At 42.6% G+C, this 22,777-nt stretch overlaps 1 protein-coding gene across 8 annotated transcripts in view; it reads right to left on the bottom strand.

Annotated features, from left to right (window-relative positions):
* Positions 1–22,777, bottom strand: part of ldb2a (LIM domain binding 2a) — an 81,246-nt gene that overhangs the window by 40,772 nt on the left and 17,697 nt on the right. For all 8 annotated transcript variants that reach the window (XM_034543301.1, XM_034543303.1, XM_034543304.1 and 5 more), the window contains exon 2: positions 20,263–20,365. In XM_034543301.1, coding sequence (XP_034399192.1) covers positions 20,263–20,365 — 103 coding nt within the window. The remainder of the gene's footprint in view (positions 1–20,262; positions 20,366–22,777) is intronic.

The following is a 22,777-nucleotide window of genomic DNA, read 5'->3' as shown; positions in this document are numbered from 1 at the left end:
TTTTTCATGAAGTTGAGGGGTGAGAAGCCGGTTTAAATAGTAATAACAGCAACAGGAAAAGGGAATTCATTACTTAAAACCTCCCCCCCCCTTTAAAGGCCGAGGGGGGGGGGGGGTCGACTGGACGCCACATAGACGGCCGGCAACTGCGCACCTGAACGCATGCCGAACCGGAGGATTAGATCAAGATGCAGCTCGAGCTCCGCGTGTCACGTTGTGCTCGTCGTAAATCAGAAACAACCCCCCCCCCCCCCCCCCCCCCCCCAAAATAAAAATAAAAAATGTATTTAATGAAAATAAATGGTTGAAAGTGTAAAAAGGTATATGATGCTCATCCCCACGCTCGCTTATCGCTCACGCAGTTGTTTCAGCAGTTTCTGGGTTGATGATTTATGACACAGATTTGGCGCTGCGCTCAACAAATTGTTCACAAATGACTCCAGAATACCACATTGAGCCGCCGCGACCTCGAGGAACGGCCGCAGAGAACTCTGGTTATTGGGGATTTATCGATAACTTGATTTATGGATTCACGCTCGTACGTTTCTTGACAGTCATTGAGCACGAAAAAAAACCTAGAAAATTCACTCAAGTGTGACTGAATAAGAAACAGAGTGCAATCCCATGCTGGGATTAAGGATCAAAGTTGGTTTTTTTTAAGATTTCTGCAAGAATTGCATTTTTAACCAAGAAAACTATGAAAATCCCGTATTGTCAATACACCTAAAAGCCAGACAGTGATTATTGCACCACATTGCATAGGATTAGTATAAAGGGCATGTCTGTAAAGGCAAGATTTGTGGGTACCACAGAACCCATTTTCATTGACATCTGGAGGTGAGAGGTCAAGGGAAAATGTGCATTATTTAGCCTCCTTCACGATAAACTGGCACGACACCAGCGCCGCTGGTACCAATGGATTCTTTTGGCTTTCTAGTTTCATATAACAATAAACTAGCGACAGTAAAGACGACCGAGGGCGACGTCCATCATCCAACATCTGCAAAGCATATACAAGACAACCCACCGCATTGAGGGCTTGATTATTTTGTCAGCCACAGATTAAAAGACATTTCTATCCTTTTGAAGAGTAATATCATTTGTGTCTAATTTTGAACCATCAATCATTTTTTTTTGCAATGAAAAAAAAATTCTAAATAGCATTATCTCAATTTAGAACGAGACGAGTCAAAGCCGGGGCCACTCACGACTTGTCAGCGCTGTTCGTCCAACCTGTCCAGCTGGTGGATGATGATTTATATATATATTTTTTAAAAATCCTGCACGCCGGTTGGAGAGTACAGACAAATAAAAAAAAAGAGACAGGCAAAGAAAAGTCGGGAGATACTCAGTGGGCGAATTATGCAGCAAACGCAGCTCTCCGCAGTGCAGAAGAGAGAGAGGAAAAAAAAAAAAAGATGGAAATGAGAAAGAGGGGAGAGCAAATTATGTATCATTGGCTGTTTTTTCTTGGTGCAGGTCAATAGGTGAGGGGTTCGATTCCCTTTGAGGTTCAGTTGCAACCCCTTTCTACCAACATGTACAGGGTGAGAGGCTCAGCTTCCAACGCTAATGCTCTAGATTAGTGTTACTGTAATGATTTCCCCCTTTTCTTTTTAATTCTAGTGGCTAATGTGGATACGATTCCAGTATATATACACGATGCGTATTGATATGTCTCGTGAATCTTTAGGAGATATATTTAATGAACACAATAATGCAGAGACAATTTCAAGTGTCACAAATGGTACCTTCTCCTATAAAAACACCGTTTTATGTGCTCACAACTGTGTTTTACTTTATTGCCATTCATTACCTCTTCGTCCGCCTGACTCCACGTATGAAACAATAGCTCCTGTGTCATGCTGGAGGCAATGTTTTCATAATAACCCCCCCTTGTTGTGGTGGGGTTTTTGTTGACATTATTATGACGTGTGCGTTATGTCACGTCGCATCGCGTCGTGCCAAATGAAGAGCAAATGCAGACACACATTTTGGGATCACCGGCGGAAGCTAATGTGTTTGTTGGAAGCATATGTTTTCCCATGGGGGGGGGGGGGGGGGGGGGGGGGGGGATATCTTGATTCGTAACACTCCTGCTCTCCATCTTTTCTACATTTTAAGGCTTTTTCAGCTCTCTCTCTTTCTCTCTCTCTCTCTCTCCAAGTAATTCCATTCTCAAGTGGTTCAAATGACTGAGCAGGGATTTGCTCTCTCTCTCTCTCTCTCTCTCTCTCTCCCTCTCTCTCTGGAGGATAATCTCTGACTTTCCCGTTACTGAGTGGTGTCTCTAACCTCGTGTAGCGTATACATGCAGAAAGGTGAGAGTCGAGCAAACAGATTACGGGACCTGAAAAAAAGAAGAAGTAAAAGAAGCCGAGATCAACCGACTCAGATAAGGTAATATTGATCGTACGAGTGTACGAACCAACGCCGTGTGCTGTAATCAATAAGCTAAGATAAACAAATAAATACTATTAAAACCGATTATCACCGCCTCGGTGTATGGTACGCGTGAAATCCAAAACTTATTGATCCGTGGGCCTAATCGATGTTTCGAGGGGGGGGGGGGGGGGGGCTCCGTGACACAGCAAACAAACGTCTGTCTTCATCGACTCATATCTCTATCTAAATACCCACCGCGAGCCACCGTTACCGGGTCGACGGGGGCGGGGTGTTAGATCGTCGGCGAATTGATTAAGTCGCCTTAAGTTACCTGTCTGTCAAGCCTCCGCCGAACAGGCTCGTCGACTTTTAACGGATAGGTTCAGCTTCTATGAACTCTGCTTTTATCACGATGCTCACGTGCAAAAGGGTCAAAGGGTCAAAGGGTCAGTAATCCTCTTCTTGTCACACACAGACATCTCCATTGCAAATCCTCTACCAACGAACTCAGGAACGCCTAGAATCGTCAGTAGAACCCTGAACCTGGTGGTCGGACCAGGAAAGGGAGCACATATATACTTCTTAGTCTTTTTTACTTCACTGGATATGTTCATAGACGAGTAATATCCACATGGTCTGAAATAAACATGCTTTATAGCTCTGTTTTGGCGGTTACCAGCCAAAAAAGGTTAGGAACCAATGCTCTTCGTCACGAAGCGAAGGGAAATAATTTAAAACACGCCGCCCCGAGGCGATATAATCACAGAACGACACGGCCTGATTATTATTATTTCATTACCATCATTCGTTTTCATTATTATTGACTACTATCTCAATTAATTTGGCTCACAAAATATCAGAAATGTCTAATTCCATAGCTCGAGGTGACATCTTTGTGTGTGTGTGTGTGTGTGTGTGTATTGTCCCAATGAAAGTCCAAACCCACAAAGTCATTTGCTGACTGTAATAAAAGATTAAATAAACTGGAAAATATTCACACAGTCGCTGGAAACAAAGGATTTTATCGTTCTTTTCCTCAAAGAAAAGACACGGTATTAGTTGCAGATTCATTTTCTGTCAATTCGCTAATCGATTAATCAATTAATCAACTGATCGTTGCAGCCTTTTTCTTCATTGCCTGCTCATGCGTCCATCAAGTGTTGCGTCGTTACGTTTAACTAAAGCAAGTTGACTTTGTAACTACGCATCGAGGCCGGTGTCTATAGAGCGTCTAGCGTTAGCATGGAGAATAAAACCTGCTGCAGCCAAATCAGGACGAAATATCACCCAAAGTTGCAGTTTTAATATTAAATTAAATTAAATGGATGTTGACCCCCATCTTTTAATCTTTTAGTCGCCTCTAAAAACCAGATCTCTTCGTGAACAGTGTGAAGAACGTTGCCTTCTACGACAAACAAACTCTTTGAATGCACGTATATTTTGAATTGGTACCAAGTCTGCACCTTTTATTTATTTTTTAACGATATCAGATACCAAAGCCGGTTGTCACCCCCCCCCCCCCCCCCCCCCCCCCCCGACTGCACAGCGGCGTCACCAAAAAAGCGGCGGGGAAAGGGTTAAAAAAAAAACACCCGGCATGTATTCCAGAGACACACTCACACATAGCGGGGCGCACACACACACACACACACACACACACACACACACACACAGGCATGCGCACACTCGTACAAACACACACACACACACACCACACACACACAGGCATGCGCACACTCGTACAAACACGCACACACACACACACACACCAGAATGTGGGAATCACTGCCCAGACCATGAAATATTCATCAGTCATAAAACTTTAATTCAATCTCTCTCTCTCTCTCTCTCTTGCTCTCTCTCTCTCTCGCTCTGTATTTTGGGGGGCTGCTGTATTCCATTTTGTGAGGTAAACACTTCGCCCACTGTCCCTCTGCAACGAAAAAACAATGATAGATTTCATTAAAATCGCACATCATTAAAAAAAAAAAAAGAAAAAAAGACGCCGCTCCATTCGGAAGCAAATGGCCGTTGGCGTGGTTACACGTCACGTCTGTAAAAAACGCGACGAGGCCGCCGGGTGGCAAAAAACGAGAGGAGCGGCCCACTTTAATACCGCCGCGCTGAGTTTTAGAGGTCCCCTGCTATCAAAGTTACGGTCACTCAAAAAGGCCTCGCTGTAGTTTATAAAAAGAGAAAAAAAGAGAGAATCTGTTGTGCGTATATACTTTTATGTCGTTGTTATCACTCAATTTTCAAGATGATAAACATATAAACTAAAAAGGCGTGACACACCCGGTGGATGGAAGCTCGACCGGGGGAAAAAAAAGAAAGTGTCCTAATGAGGGAGACATGACAATACTGTGGCATTTTCATTTCTTATGCTTCTCAGCCATACAGTAGTCACGTTCACATGAGTACAACATGTCATTTTCTTCTCCAATATGGTGTTTATCGATGCAGAGGCACAATTAAGCTCATTTTCATTTCTTATGCTTCTCAGCCATACAGTAGTCACGTTCACATGAGTACAAAACGTCATTTTCTTCTCCAATATGGTGTTTATCGATGCAGAGGCACAATTAAGCTCAAGGCTCTTTAAATTACTCCTAAAATCCGGATGAAATCTGATATTCTAGAGACGATCATCCGGGTTCGAGAGTCGCCTGTTCGTTCACAGTGATGGCATACTCTTATTCGGAAAAGTATGCAGATTAGTTGAATTGACTTGTATTCGCCTATTTATTCATTATTCTAGGTTAGGAAAGAAACGCGGCCGTGGTTTATCGTTGGACGAGCCAAACGCGTCCTGGCAATGAGCTCCAAGTATTCTTGTATTCGCCTATTTATTATTTTTTGTCAACGCCACGGTTAAAGGTTAGGAAAGAAACGCGGTTGTGGTTTATTGTGCTTTTGAGTCCCTTCACACGGTAATCCAAATCATATTTAATTGTGGACATCGGACAATTCAAGCGCGCATGAGTCAATAAAATAAGTGCTGATGAGAGACCTCAACATGGCAGCGTTACATGTGACGTGTGATTCAAAAGATCCTCAAAAGAAAACAGCAGCTAACTCCGCAATGAGACTCGCATGCGGGCCGCTTCAATGCTCGTCATGCAGATGTTGGTATGCGGCCGGACAGATCTCATCCCCGGTCTTCAAAGAGCTAACGAGAGGAGGCGGGGCTTGGGTGCAAAGTGCGAGGCTCACGTCGGCGCTCGCTGGTTGGCGTGGTGGCGGTGCCACGTGGGCACGAAACGCCCCCGAAGCGGCGAGTCCCCGGTTCTTCCTTCTGACTGGACTGTTTGCTACTCTCTCTCTCTCTCTCTCTCTCTCTCGCTCTCTCTCGCTACCCAACAGTTCACATGGCTCTCTCTTCACCATCGCTTTCAAATAAAAAGGTATAACATACCCAAAAATGACTCAAATGAAGAAAAGTAACAAAAATAACAACAACAAATGCAAATAAAATCTGCTGAATATCTGTTTATCGATCCTCACAGTACATTTTCCCCGATTTCTTTTGCCAAGAGAAGCACGTTCGAACACTGCTGGCGATCCACACAGGAAGTGGAATCAAGACGCTGTACGTCTTTGTCTCGTTTTCTCAACATCTGCAGACCAGTTTCGGCTGAACGGACCTCTATCGTTTTGACTTTCCCCAGCAGAAATATGGGAGGGGGTGGGGGGGGGGGGGGGGGGGGGGGGGGGAGCGATAAGGACCAGAGTGTAACGGCAGAGAACAGCAGAGCAGAAAGAGAGAGAGAGAGAGAGAGAGAGAGACACACACATCTCCGGTCACCCTCATCAAACCTCGCGCCACGCGTGGATGGTGACTGTTTGGGCAGAGAGGGGAAGCAGAGGAGAGGATGGGGGAGGGGGGGGGGGGGGGGGGTCTGAAGTGTTGGGGATGGAGGGAGGTGGGGGTACGTCCCCTCGAGGCCAGCCCTCATCCCCTCTTCACCTCCATCCATAATTCAACAGGGCCCCCTCCCCTCCCCCTACCCCCAGCCTCGCCAACCCCCCCCAGGGCGCAGCTCCGCAGGGAGGACACAACACGCAGAGGAGGAGGAGACAAAGACACCACCGGCACCATCGACCACCATCACACGCCGCAAATACCGGGCCGAAGAGTGAAACACCGAAACTCTCATCGCACACATGGTGGAGCATCAACACACAACAACAAAAAACCCTGGATCACACACACACGCACACACACACACGCCATAGTCAGTCTGAGTGTGACTCAATTCAACGCGCCGCCACAGTCTAAAAGATATACGCGTGGTATACCCACCACGTGGCAACATGGCTGACTTCTTCTGGAGGAAAAAAAAACAAACAAATCATTCGCACATTCATCGTCGTCTGGAGCGATTTGGTGTTCGGCGTCTCGCCCGGAGGACACTTCCACGTGGTCACAGGAGGCGCCGGGGGATCAAACCCCCGACCCTGACGTCGGTGAACAACAGCTCCATCCACCTGGCGAGCCAGGACAGACTGTAGTTGTTCGTAATCGGTGTTTTCAAGGTAATGTATTGGCATTTTTGGGGCATTTGTTGTCATTTTTCACATCGTTGTGACAGATTTGGGAAGCTGTTGTGAGCTTTTGTGTGTGTGTGTGTGTGTGTGTGTGTGGAAAGAAGGGTTATTGAGGGATGAAAAAAGCGCCACATAAACATTTAATACCTTAAGTAAAGCGGCGCAGGCCCTTTCATAGACTATGGAGCCTGATGGTTCTCCACCACTGTATAATATATAAATATGGATTTCTCCATGTGCCAATAACTGTGTGTGTGTGTTTGTGTGTGTGTGTACGTGTGTTTTTCTACATATGCCAAACACTTTTTTTCTTATTTGTATTTGAGACCAGGTGTGCCCTCTCTCTGTGATGGTGTGTGTGAGTGTGTGTGTGTGTGTGTGTGTGTTTGCAGACACATGCTCACAAGCTCACAAGCTCTTTCACTGCCTCACTGTGTTTGTGAGATTATTCTCGCTTTCACTTTGTGTGTATGCATATGTGTGCACGTGTGTGTGTGTTTGTGTGTGTGTGCGGTATGCATACACTGCATGTTTTCCAGAAGGAGTTCTTCTTCTACTCGGATGAAAATGCTATTCATTATTAATAAAAACCTCTCTCTCTCTCTCTCTCCCTCCCTCTCTGAGCTCATCTTGTTGACCTTTCTGTAACGTTGTTAAAAGCTTGTGTTGCACTTCACACAATTTTCATTTTTCCATGAACTGTTTGTCATCACGACTTGTAGCAAAAACATTCACAAATTCCACTCTTGAGCCAAACAAATGGTTTAAGAGACCTCGTGGGACGACTTTCCCAGGGTGCCCTTCGTGTAATTTCACGCGTTGCAAAATGTCGCTTTACGACGATTACGACGCTTATTCCAAATTCTGGAGGCGCTGCAGTATTTATTAGCGTATATTACATCGCACATATTATTTGGATTATTTCTCTCAAGTTGTATGTCTTATTTTATGTACAAACAATACATTTGTGGCATTTTTTCCCGTCCGTCAACAAAAATTCCCGTCTTCTAAAAAACATCCTACTGACTGCATTCATCATCTAAAGCAACACACACACACACACACACACACACACACACTACATATACAACCAATACATGGAGGAACGTGATAAAGGAAACAAGGAGAGGAGAGTAAAGAGATGAGGGAGGTCAATGTGGCAGAAGAAGCAAGGAGAGAAGGATTCATGGGGATATAGGAAAAGGAAGCATGACTTGGGGGGGAGAAAAGGAGTCAAGAACGGAGGGCGAGAAAGATTTTTTTAAAAAGGAGACGAGCAGAACGAGGGCGAGAAGAGGTGAGGAAGGAGGACGAGAGGGTTGTTTCTCAAACTGGAAAGGGAAGCTGGTTTTGTGTTGCTCCGGAGGGGGGGGGGGGGGGGGACAGGAAGCCAGAGGAACCTGCCCATCCTCACGGACCAGCTGGTGCGCTCCGATAGCCGTTCCCCTACTTCCTGTTAGCTACAGGCAACGGTTCCCTGCCCTGATCCAGGACACCTGGAAACCGAAGCGACTGACCGCTCACACCACGATCGGATAAGAGGATCGATGTTCGTGTAGTCGGTCAAAGAAGTAGCGCATTCCCTTCAGGTCTTGATGAAAACAATACAACATATCTAAGGTATCCATATCAACAATGTCTGTGTATGTTATATATTTATTTATCTGTTTCTGATCTTAAACACTCAATTATCGATATCTGTATTGACCTAAAAAAAATCCAGTATCGGGCGAGTTAGCACTTTCTTTTTCTTTCTTTTTTATATAGATTTGGAACAAATAACAAATAAAACACAAATAAATATAAAAATGTCCTAAAAAAACGACAGAAACACTTAATAATGCACTTCCTGTTTAACACACTTTATGAATTCTACATTTGAACCATGCAAGAAACAGGCAGGAAACACAGCAGACTATATATAAATATATATTTGAATATCCGGTTCACACAACCGTGACATATGAGCACAGGCCTTGATGACGACCGTGTAAAATAAATGCAGTATTTCCAGATTTCTTTCGTCCAAGCGACCACGCTTTATTACTCTTTTGGTAATCGAGAAGCTAATTTGCTTTAAATTCTGAACTTGCTGTGAAGAAAAGTTTGGAGCCATTAGTCATGTATTGTAAGAGAGTCCAGAACACTTTTTTTTTGTTATGGTAAATTATGTCACGCACGTAATCCCAATAAGGAAAAGGAGCTCTCGGAAACTAGGTCGGGGTTCGAGTCCCCCCTTTCAGATAAATGTAGAACTTGAGAAACTTAATATACGGGTTTTTTTCCTCCAAAATGTGACTATTCTTCTTACTTCCAGCGCTTCCGCGCACACGTTGAAACGAACGTCTGTTCTGAGTGACGGCACACGTGAAAGTGGTAATATTTATGAAGCTTTGTTTTGCCCAAAAAAATGAATCGCAGGTACCTCCTAATGTGCTTTGCTTTTTCGGAAGGCGTCAATTATTTTAGACACGGGATATTGTTTGAAGAACCTCGCCGTGTCCTTAAAGAAAAGGCCGATCTCTTTCTTCTCCGGTCAGGCGGTGCAACAAAGGCACTCGCGCTGCCGCCTGCCGCTGTATATTTCCATCAGACTCTCGGATAAAAATGCACACCGCGCTCACACCCACAGATTCACACATTAAAAGATGGCCACGAAAATAACAGATATATATATATATATATATATATATATATATATATATATATATATATATAAAAAAACTGGATTCCACCCGTCAATTTTAGCTTCTGTTATTGATCGGTGTGACTGCGAGAGGTGGATTTAGACAAGAGGATAATAAGGGCAGAAAGTTTTCACTCCTGTCTCGTTCCCCTCCTCTGTCTCTCGCTTTCCTCCCTTTTCGATGGCGATTTCTAATACTTTTAATTACGTCGTTTTCTTTTTTTCGGTTGCGGCGAATGGTTAAAAAAAAAATTATGGTTTTCCACTTAGCACGGAGAGAGTCGGAGTGACTCATTTAAAATATTCATTATCGTTAACATTTTTCGATGAACGCACTTCAAATATATGAGCGAGACTATTCTATACGGTCGTCGTGGCATTTCTCGTAGTTTTTTCCTTGTTATTTGGAAGGAAAAACAACAACGACAAGGAATAAGAGAAAGGCTTGTGATAAAATAAGCATCCCCGTTACTACTATTTTACTATTTTGCTCAACTCTTAACTCAGACCGGGTGCACGACGGTGCCCCGATCTGATTGGTTGCACAGACCACACACAGAGAAATGTAGGGGAGGCTTATTGCTAACGGGCTTAACGCTGGGTAAAAAAATAGACAGAAATAGAAGGAAAAAAAATGTATACTCAATGTATTAATGGTCAGAAAGTGTATAAAAAACAAAAAACATAACCAGCGATGAATTGCTTCCCCTTAATGATTATTTAATTATACTAAATGGGAAATTTTAATGGCCAATTTAGGCAAAGTTCCCGCGATGGGATTTGGAACGACTTACTGGACCCAACACCAATGTGCTGGGTGGAGGATATTTAAACCATTTGGAAGCAAAGATCAATGAAAATGAGAGAGATGGCTGTAGTTGTATTGGTCTTATCGGTACAAGAGGGTCAGAAATGTACTTACACCAATTGAATTTTAGCCCCTTATAATAATTGACGAACAGCGACAAAGACGTTAAGTAGGAGGTCAAACGCCTCAAAAGGACTATAGACCTGTCCAGTGCTCAAAGAATATGGATTAAAGGCGACAAACTGTATTAGAAGACTAACTTTGGATTCTAATAAAGACTTTTATAAAGGTTATGTTTAATCTTCGGTAAATGAATCACGATACGGACAATCCCGTTCTCCCGGTAAAGAGTGCACGTTTTCTCCAACACGAGACACGTAGGTAGTCAGTTTTGAGAATAGCTGACTTGCCTCAGTGTTCATGTTTCGAGGGGGGCCCCCAAGGGGGGCCCCGAGGAGGGGGTTTGCCGGCAGGCCATCTTAGCTGCCACGCAAAGTGAGATGCTGTCGGGTCTTGTTGTTGCACTCCGGCATCGTTATTTTCAGGAAAACTTGGCACGCCTTTGAAAAAAAAAAAAAAAAAAAACGACCCCGTTCTTACTCGCCTCGCTCTCAAATTTTAAAGGCGAATTGCGCAATACGTAGTTGGATTTTCACCCACATCGTGTAACGCCAACAAACTGTTTAGAATAATTTTAAAAAATGTTGTTCTGAAACTTCGTCTTAGACGGCGCCATTTTTTTTTTCTGGAGTGCCTGATGGGTACCGTGTGCGCGGAACTTAACAGAAGGAGATGGAAGTCACTCTTTAGGTTCTTGCATCATCAGCTCACTTAAAATCTGATTATGTGAGTTATGTGAATATTATTGTGAACATTTTTAAATGTGTGCTGCATTCTGGATCTGGATTTATATTCACTCGGTGGTGTCCTGTAAATCCATCCAGACTGGGCATATCTGTATGCATGACACAATAAAGAAATCATCATCATTAACATTTTGAATAGAATCACACTAAATTACATTTTTTTTTTGGAGCTTATTAAAGTTTTAGTACCCAAGGCTTTCTCCTCTTATTATATTTTACAATAACCGCTGATAATTAAATGACGACCAACAAATCAGTCGTTGAAGTGTTGATCATTTAAATTTTAATAAAAATGGCAAAAACCTACTCATAGAAAATTGATTCTATCCCCTTTAATTTCAGGAATCTTTTTTTTTGGTAACATATAGAATATCGTTGGGTTTTGCAATTTTTGTAGACATAAACTATTTGTCATACATTTTGGCTTCGAGAAGTTGTGATGGGTTTCATAGCTTTTATACATATATATATTTAAATAAAAGAAGAAATAATCGATAATGAAAAAACAAAACTGAAGCTATAGTGAAGGATACAAGTAGATGTTTGTTATGCAGACCTCTTACTTTATTTCTCCTTCTCACATACATTTAATAGCTTTCCTTATGACTCATTGTTCGCTGTCACTCAGTCGTCTTTCTCACCCTCTCCTCATCGTTCTCCCTTTTGAGCAACAACGGTCAAACACAGAGAGGCTCGACTAGCACGTCGGCAACCGTCAGGAATACAGTGAAAACACACACACACACACACACACACCGCAAGTGTGGTTTACAATAGATGGCAGTGTCGACCAGAAAGCAAAATGTTATGACTACATATTTTTTTTGTGGGGTTGAAATCTATAATTTCTCCCGTCTCTCTCTCTCTCTCTCCCAGTCTCTCTCTCTCTCTCTCTCTCTCTCTCTCTTCGCGGCCGATCCAGCATGCGGTTCCCAGGCTCGGCCCGACTGTCAATCAGCGGCAGCCGACATCTTCGGCGCTGCAGCTGAGCCAGGGCCGCATCATCCCGCCTGCCAATCACCGCTTCTACACCTTCAATCCATCCTATCCATCTCTCTGTAAAGCAGCCTCGCACCCCCCCCCCCCCCTCCACCCCCCCTTCCTCTTTTCAAAACAACCCCCACCACAGAAGCACCACCCCCCCCCCCCCCCCCCCCCCACCCCTCCTTCCCCCACCCCCCCTTTAACTCTCAGAACCGACACATTCGCTTGCACACGAACATTGGATGGAGCGAGCGTGCTCACAATAAGATACTGATACGAAGGCATAGATACACACACGCGCACGCGCACACACACACGCACGTGCGCGCGCAGACACGCAGGCAGGCCCGACACTGCACCAACTCCACACCTTCATTTGGGACTCCACCTCTCCTTCTCCTTCATTCCACCACCCAATTCAATAACACAGCCGCCCTCAAACGAGGCCCTTCCCAGTCGTCCGCTGTCAATCTTTTATTCAACGGTCGGGGGGTCGGATCACAGCGCCGGACTTATCCTTCCATCTCAGACCTCCGTTCAGGTTCTTTTCAGTCCGTAAACCATCCTTTCGTTAACGCTCAGGGGCAAGAGAACCCTGGGTTTAATGCACACATTAAGATGGTGTCGAAGGTCCCGACTCGGACGGACATCATTATAAAAATAATATTCAAAGGACGCGCTGGACATCAATAACGTTGTGACGCCTTTAGGAACGAGCCGACGTGTTGGAATATGGTGCCGTATCCTATTTAAGAACCGGGCACCTAATCCAATTAATAATGCCTTCATTAACATGTGGTCCAAATTAGTGAATGATGTCATTTTGCACTGATGCAACCACAAAGACTTTTTTATGAAACCCGGCGGCTTCACGCAGCATTTTGGCCCCTTTTTTTTTTGGTGCATTTTACAAGCACATGTACTGTAAAATAACTGATATGTAATCGCACACTTTGTCTCTCGATGAACACAACAGCAAACGCTTCAAAAGACTCAAAATGTTCTAATGAAACTAAATAAAAATCTATAAAGAAGAAATATTTCCGCATGCAATCAGACCAAAGTTGTTAAAAACTTAAACGTTTTCACGTTTTTGTCGGTTTATGCAACAACCTGCGTAAGAAAAAAAAGATATAAAGCATTGATTCATGAGTGTGTGTGTGCATGAAACCAAACCGAGTCCTTTTGTTAAGATGACCTCACGACCCGAGGCCGCGTTACGCCCTTAAAGACGACGTTATCGACCGCAACGCAACAATAACTGGATGAGTTGTAAATGTGTTGTGAATCACGTGTGCAGCATTTCCCTCAATCAGCCCACTAAACAGAGTTTCTTCCCTCTCTCGTTTGAACCAGCTCCTAAAGAACGAGCCTTGCTCTTTGATTGCATCATGGAGTGCAGCTTTCATCAGATGCTTCATAGATTGCAGAGCCGGAGAAAGTACACTGGGGCGAATGTTAAGGCCGGGGCTACAATTAGATACGAGTTGCTGAATATTCGTTGTGGGCAAAACAATAATTGGCCTGCACAGATGGAGAATTGTTTTTACACTCGTATTTTTGGGGGGTTTACACAAAAATACATCAAAACACTCTCCTTCCAAAAAACATGAAACTCGCCGCACACACATTAAAAGCGTTCACTTTTATCAAAGCAATATAACGTCGTAGGCTTTAATACGTTTTTTTTTTTATTTCCAAAGACGCTATAAAAACATTATGGCATGCCGGAGACTACACCAAATATTCTCATTGCTCACATTTAGCGCTCTTCAAAATATGTAATCTGTCCCGGATAAGCTGCTTATGTCGTCCTCTGACTCGGTTATTGTTACCGATACACGTAGATTACAATTAGACACAACAGGCGAGATGGTGAAGTTTTGCTCGAATATCTGACAGTTCGCCAAACTGTCATTGGAAGTCTCTAGTCGGGGGGGGGGGGGGGAAAAAAACATGCACGGCTACGATAAACCAGCCAAAAGGAAAAATACCACGTGTGCTTGAAATTAAAAAAGGTAGCACATAGTTATGATTTTTCATTTTTTCCCCAATTCATCGGCGGGACGTGGAGAAGGTGCTCTCTCTCTCTCTCTCTCTCTCTACGTCTCTATGAGTCAGATTCAATGCTGGACTTCAGAAACTTTATTACCAGCGGAGTCGGCGTGGGGGCTGTAACACTGAGCTTTACGGGAGGTCAACATAAAGGCAGTTTAGAGGTGGGAGTTGTCTGAGAAAAGGGCTTTTGGAACACACACACACACACGCCCCTAGCCCCCGATTTTTGGCGTCCGCAGCTGGTGTGATTCCACAGCCAGATGGTCTCCGCAGTGTTTATGATGCGTTTAAGTTGTGTTAAGTTTTTCTGTCTGGATAAAAGTGTCAGGAAAACGCTCATTAAAGTTTGTCCCCCAGAGCGTAACTTATTTCGTCGTTTTTTTTTTTTGGGGGGGGGGGGGGGGGGTGTTTGACGATTGGTCGATTTTTTTCCATCAAAACCGATGTTCTTTTCTGTTTATCAGCCACCGTCGTGGAGGACGTAGATGCATAAAGGGATCGTCCAGCGCAATTAACACGCAGACTTTTTTTTCTTCTCCAATATGATCTATTTATTCCTCGAGGCCACAATGAACCGTAGCTGGACAGAGTTACACACACACACACACACACACACATCACGCGGGTCCGCGCAACGCTAAAAACAGATTAGGCAAATTGGCTTTTCTTACTTTTCCTCCGCTGAGCGGTGTGAAATTAGAGCACCTCTGACTGGAGTGAAATGATTACTTCCTTGTAATTATCGCATAAGCTACTGTATGACTCCAAAAAAATATATATAATTCAGTTTCCACAAGGATTGGAATTATATTTATACCTCCGTACATTACACTCAAAGTGATTGTTTTAATGGAAAATCCAATATAGACAACAACAAAAAATGCTGTAGCTGTCTATCAAAACACACATTGCCCTTTTTCTTTTTCTTAGCATGTTGATCTTTAAAAAGATAGAAATATTGTGTTTTTAGTTGAGAAATATCCCGACAAACGTGTTGTACTGTAGAGCTTAAAATAATCTCCGTAATATTAATATATAAAGGGCCGTCTGGGGGCTTCGACTGGAAATATTCGAGGATATTGGAAGAACATAACTAAAACCCTATCCATCTATATATCCAATCCGTCTCACACATAATGCACGCGCACACACACACACACACACACGTGCACACACACACACAGGAAGAGCGAGAGACAGAAGGAGAGTCAAAGGAGAACTTCCTCTTTACGAGCGTCAGAAGCTTCTCACACTTCCCTCAGACAGTCAGTGAGATCTCAGTCTCATATACAGCTGCTCCGGCAAGACAAGTTTTATTTTGACGTGCCGTGTGTGTGTGTGTGTGTGTGTGTGTGTGGTGGGTGGGGGGATGCTACACGATTTATACATTATATTTCATTTAGCTGACACTTTTATCCAAAGCGACTTACAATCATGTTACATTCATACACCGTAGAACAGCTACAGGGAACAATTCAGAGTTAAGCGTCTTGCTCAAGGACACATCGACTAGGGCAGGGATTGAACCGCCGACCTCCTGACGGACCTGCTAACCACTGACCCGAAGTCGCCTTATATTCTATATAACTTTGCCATTATGTCTTAGGAGCGATGAGGATAGAAATAGACATTTTGTTGAAATGGGCAATAATCAAATTAAATAGTTTACAGCGACGGCCCATAACAAATAAATGTGCTTGTATAAGTAGGCCTATAAAGAAATGAACTAATGGTCCTTGTATTGTCCTTTACTTTGCTATGATGCCTAAGGATAACATTAGACATTCTGTTGAAATGTGCAATAATCAAATCAAAATAATGTACGTCCGTAGTCCATAACAAAAATGTATTGGCTCATAAGTAGGCCTCTAAATAAATAAATAGGCAACATGTATCGATCGATCTCCTCCTTCAGCTGCACCGAAAAATAAACTAATTATGGATTAATGTTGATGCATAATGAATAATGTGGGATTACTATTCCTACGTTGGGGGTCTTTGGGGTGAAGCACATAAAAAAAAAAACAATGCATTGGACGTCGTTTGAAGCACTTAATTAAGTCCAAATCGTTTTACTTCATCAGGTTTTTAAACGCGCTGTTATACTTCATGAAAACATGGCACAACCTCCTCTAACAGGTAACTAACTGTCCTCTCCACACCCTCACACCTCCACTGGTCAGTGTTGTTCTGACCTGCGTGGTGATACCTACATATATATGGATGTATATATATATATATATATATATATATATATATATATATATATATATATGTAGATAGGCACTTTCATAGGGTGGCAAGCAGCGATTATTTCCGAGTGAGGCCACCGTTGGTCACATTTACATTTTGCATGCTTTTAGCGGATGCTCTTGTTCAGAGTGACTAACAATGAGCTTGAATTTCCAGACTTTCCAAAAAGTAAAATAAAACAAAGGATGCAGGAGTACAAAGCTCCGGCGATAATACACGGGACGGAAGAACGATTCTGTGTAATGGGAAAGAAAGGTAGAAAGGGGAGAGAAGCCTCGGGGAGAAAAAAGGTAACAGTTCCACGTGAAAGAAGAAAAAACGACGTATTAAAATACTAGAGATGCCCGAGCCACATAATTTGTACATTTTACATTTGCATACGTTATTCTTCTGTGGGCATTTCGTCACAAACATGTTCATATATAAAGTATATTAACAAAACAATAGCGCGACGTCAGCTTGGGATTTGGGAAGAAGTGATGGGAGTGTTTCGCTAATAATTGGGGGAATCTCATTGGTTGCAGTCCTATTTACTTTTTTTACATTTTCTTTTCGGTAAATAGCAAAGTGTGTTGACATTGAACTAAAATGCACTTTCTCTCTCTCTCTCTGTCCTTTGGTTTTTCTCAACAACAAAAGGGTTTTTTAATCATCATTTGATATGAAATATATATATCGTGTGGATTAAAAAATCCTAGTTTTACTCTTCTTGATCAGCTTTTGTTCTTCTATGCAAACAGGCTGAACCGGCATTGTGACACGTCTGGCAAATTAAAAAGTCAAGTGCGAGACCCAACTTGTGTTAAATTAGTAATAAGCGATATGACAATGTGATTAGCGTAATATATACATCATACTATCAGAGGGTTGTTCTTAGTTGTCCTTTTTGAGTCGCCTCTGCAGCCGGGTACAAACTGCTTGAGGCCGGTGGATCTTTCCTGGAGGACGCGTTGGTGTCCGTGTGCATGTGTGCGTGTGTGTGTGTGTGTGTGCGTGTAACTTCAGCGCACCTGAATCTGAATGGAGAAAAAGGCTCTGGACTGACGGTGAGTCATCATCGCCATGGCGTTAAGCCTCCCCGTTCCCGGGGGAACAGGGTTACCGTCTCGACACCGGTGGGGATTTTTTATTTTTACCTTTGAAAAGCAAACCGGGGGACCGGCTCACAACAATCCTCCACCCCCTCCCCTCTCTCTCTCTCTCTCTCTCTCTCTCTCTCTCTCTCTCTCTCTCAGCCTCCTCCATGACGGAGCTGAATCACACACACACACACACACACACACACACACCTGCTCATTTCAGAGCACCACGTCCTTATCTATGTCTGTGTGATATTCAATATGTTTCAGGTATCAAAACACGAACCTATGCAGATGAGATGAAGGGGACAATATCTCAAACTCAATAACAGCCGCTGAAGACCACGTACTGTGGCTGCTCCAAAAGGCAGCTCGCTTAGCTTAGCTTAGCACAAAGGCTGGAAACAGGGGGCTAGCCTCGAAAGCACACCAATTAGCACGTTGTATTGTATTTGTTGAATCGGAACACAAGCAGAAAACAAGACGTTGTTGAGTTATTGGCTGTAACTATTTCTTGGTAAACAACAACAGAAACTTCCTGGAAACTTGTCATCACAGGGAGGTTGCCAGGCAACCGGCGGTGGCTTCACACAGAGGTTCTGGGAAGTTAAAACTGACTTGAAAATAGAAATAGACTGAAAACAGCTGCCGGGCTCGGGGAAGAAGAAAAAAAATCCTCCTACGCAGGCTGTATCAAATGTCTCTGTTTATTTAACGAAGCTTCGGAATATCAGCCGTCGTAATGTATGAGAATTTTTTTTTTCAAATCCTCAATTTAAGTTGATTAAAGGAGTTTTTATTAAATTAACTTTCTTATATAATAATAATTCGTTAAGATAAAAACACGTTGTGAGTTTTGGACTTTACAACGACGCTCTGGAGTTATTGGATCACACAAGTCGGAAACAATACTCCCGCAGCCACCACTAGAATCTAATATAAAGTATCTATAATAAAGTATAATACTATTCCCCGCCGAGTCTGTTGCACACGGCCAGGCTAGCTGCTTCACCTGGCTCCCAATCCGTGGACTCAGCTATGCCAATTGCCTCGTGGCTCCAGCTTTGGACTCAATTCACGGCCATGAGAGTGGTTTTAATTGCATATTCTTCATCTAACTCTCGGCGACTCCCATTTGTACATTTTCTTTTTAATGATTTCCTTAATGTCCTTTAACAAGGTATAAAGCATGCCAGATACCGTGAAGATGCTATGGGTTTGTGTCAGCTTTAATTACATTTTTGTTTCTAAGAAAACCATATTTTTGGTATTACTGTCTCTATTTTGCTACATTACCAAAGAGTCTCAGACAGCATTGCTATGGAGAGTCTGCAAAATCAGAGCCGCGGCAAATTCTTTGTTCTTGCAAAAAACGCCACATTTACCGAAAATGACCCCAGAGTTCAAAACTCAACTTATTTAAACTGCAAACATCCTTTTTAATCGCATTTCTATGAAGTACAAATCTTTATCTTGAGGTCAGACACACACAAACTGAATTCTAAAGTCTACGATTGGATGTTTGAGTCGTAGTTGACTTCTTTTTTTTCTTTATGTCTACAACATTTATCTTTTGTTCTGATCAAACTGCCAATTCTTTCACACTTGCTATGCAGGAAATGATCTGCGTTTTTTTTTTTTTTTTTTTTTTACATCTGGAACTCTTGAAGAACCAACTCTATTGAAGGTTAAAACATTTAAACAATACGGATACGGCGTCAGGTTGTGCCGCCCTCATCTCGGTTTAAAAAAAAAATAAAAATAAAAAGTGCCAATGTAGCTTCACACTTCTTAAAAGCACAGACGTTATGATTCTCGCACAACAGCAGATGTTTTGTGAAGCGTTACAGTGCGGATATACAGTATACTCAATAATTAGCCTTTTTTTTTCAAGACATTTACATCTCTATTTCTTTTTTTGTTAAAGCAGAGGCCACAATAGAGGCCTGTGATGAAATTGTCAGAAAGAGGTTACCGGTAGTTGCGTGTGTGATGTTCGGCAATCACATACGGAGAGAAAAACTATTGTTAAGAGGAGGGAGAGATACCAATTTCCTCACCGAGAGGACACTCCATGCAGAAATGTTTGACTCATTTTTTTCTTTTCAGGCTCACACATTCTTTTTATTAGGAGGTGTTAAAAGCTATTTTGTGGAAATGTAGGATATCAATAACTTAAGTGGAAGTAGACAAAGCAAGACGAAGCAAAGTGGAAATACCAAATACATTTCTTTTTTAAAAATGCCCCGATTTCACCACAAAGATCCTGACCGAGGAATGGCTGAACATTCTGAGAACGAAGGGATTTTTGATTTTGAAATTCAACACGGCTACGTTCTCAGCCACTAAAATCTCTGACTTGAGTCTTATTGGGACACCGGCAACCGAAATCTGACAGACGTGGGCATATTACCAGGTGGTCAACTGCTGGTTTAAGCAAATGGGAGCCCCCGAAACATGACACGACAAATTAGTGGACGGTGCGACAGAAAAGAGAACGCATCTGTCAGAATACGGGATTTTACCCCAACTGATGGACTTTTTTCTTCGTGTAAAAAAAAAAAAGATAAGAGAATCGAACGACGTTGCACTTACTGTATCTCTTTGGTCCATCTTCGAGGCAGAAGGAAAGTGTGAGAGTGGCGTCCTCCTCAAAAAACTCTGTGGCGAAGGCGTCCCACCACAAACTGTCACTTTCCTGTTGAAAAGGACAAAGAGAATACTGCGATTAGACAAGAGGCGGGACTTCCTTATTCTAAAGAATAATTATCTTTAGTTCATCAAAATCTTTAAAAAAATACAGGATATGTAAAAGCGTGACACTTCAGGTACCCCTTGGTCCTCTGAAAGGGGGTTGTTTCCTATTTTGGTATAATAATCTTCATTTTCTTTCTATTATTTAATAACCCAGTCAATTTCCTTCATCCAGGTCGCCGCTCTCGGGCTGTTGCATTTTTACATAAATTCAATATTGATTCATTCTTGATAAGACACATATTTTGTGACCATGCATGCTTTTACTATGAGACAAGATAAATAATAACATTGTTTTTTATATATATATATATATATATATATATATATATATATATATATATATATATATATATATATATATATATATATATATGAAGCCAGCAGTAGATCGGCTCTTTCTTTTTTTTCATTCAAAGGAATTTTATGAGCTTTATTAAAATCCCCGTTCTTACATTTGAGTTGACAAAAGGGGTTCAAGTATGAATACAATATATGCATCAAATAAAATGATGACAGGGGCCATAGAAAGACACACACAGTATGGAAGGATAAGAACAAAAAGGCTAACGGCTCGAACAAATAAATAAAAAGCATCCAAAAATGAGTCTATAAAACGTGGTCTCGGTGCTGGCTGCTGGCCTAAGCTTATACGGTTCGATGTAAAGCCAAAGCCTGGCAACCTTTCCTTTTCCTAAGCCTGGACTTTGGGAGAGCGCCGCCTCGGGCTCCTACAAGTCTGAATTACAAGCCGAGGTCCAACGGCTTTATTATTCACTGCTGCTTCTACTTTTCACAGCAGGTGATTCTACCTTCAACGTGTACCTTCGAAAGCGCCACTCACGCCATCATTATGAATCGTACATCACGATTATTACTGTCACCGTTAGTTTTCAAATAATTTGCACACTATTTTGAAGATGATGCAGTTTTAAGTAGTATAGCAATAATGCCAACATTATGATAATAACTGTTGTAGTACTAGTTGTATTAAAGTAACAACATCATTTGTTTTGTATGTAGTATAGTAGATGAGGTTGTAGTAAGCAATGAAGTAAGATTAGTACAGGTATTAGTATTAATATTAGTATTAATAGACGTTTTTGGTTGTGAACAGCTAAAGCAGAAGTGGTAATAGTAAGAAAAGTGTTAATTAATGCTGACGTAGGAGTAGTAACAGTCACATTGGAAGAAGTATATGGTCGATAGTAGAGGTGGTAGTAGCAACAGTGGCGCTGACAGTAGTCCTAGTGTGGTACTAACAACACAATAATAACAATAGAAATAAGTAGTTGTGTAATAACTATTAATTGTTATTTTGTTGCCTTTTGTAGTAGTAGTAATATTGGTTGTGAGTAGTAGTACTAGTAGTAGCGGTTGTAGCACCAGCAGCTATTAAATAGCTATAGTGGCAAAGAAATCGTAGTAGAGATAGTATGATTATTAACACTATAGTTATAGTAGTAATTGTAGCGGTCTAGGTGGTAATAGTGGTCGACATAGCACAGAGTTGTTGGAGTTATCCAGATCTACAGAAGCAGTAGTCATGTAAATCTCTTGGCCCTGAAATTATCCCCCTAACAGGCGTTTACCCTCCCCTCCTCCCAAAAAAAAAAACCTCAGATCATGTTGCCGGGGACGACCCCCTCTCCTCCCCTGCCCTTCGCCCTTTCGCCCCATCCACCCACCGACGTCGGACCGACGCTAATTCCCTCCGACACGTTATGACGGATCACTGCGTCTCCTTCTGGTCCGAGGGACGGCGAAGCGCTTTCCAGATGTTGACAATTAGCGTTGTCACCATCGCGCAGCGTCAAGCAGCGACCGGGGACGCCGCCACGGGCCGGCGTGCCCTCAGAACACGGTGAGTCAGATGGGGGGGGGGGGGGGGGGGGGGGGGACCTCCATCCAGCTGCTCCATCCAAAGGTGATATCGTGAGTAAGTGTGGAGGTCCTTTGGATGGCAAACCAATCAGCTGCACTGTGAACTGCAGTCTGAACTGAGACTGAGTGGAGCTTTAACACTTATGAGGCTGGTAGAAGATGTGTCCAATTTTATTTTACTGTTTTTTCTTCTATAAAGAACAATCCATTTTGCCCAAATAAACATCCTCCCCCACAGATGAATGCGGAAACTGTAAACAAGAGATGTCCTTCTTCGAAGACCATAATCAATTAATCTCCCAACTGTCTTTTTTGATTGATTGGTCTATACATTTTAAAAGCCCCGAGATGTCAAACTGCTTGTTTTGCTCAACTAACGCTCCAAAACCCCCAAATGTATGTAAATGTACAATAATATAAAGAAGAAAAAAACATTTTATAAACTGGAAGAAGCAAATGTTTGACTTTTTCT

The sequence above is a fragment of the Cyclopterus lumpus genome, chromosome 10 (genome assembly GCF_009769545.1).
Source record: "Cyclopterus lumpus isolate fCycLum1 chromosome 10, fCycLum1.pri, whole genome shotgun sequence".
Taxonomy (NCBI): domain Eukaryota; kingdom Metazoa; phylum Chordata; class Actinopteri; order Perciformes; family Cyclopteridae; genus Cyclopterus; species Cyclopterus lumpus.
Note: the sequence above shows the minus strand (reverse complement) of the source record. Positions and strands in the feature narration are given on the sequence as shown.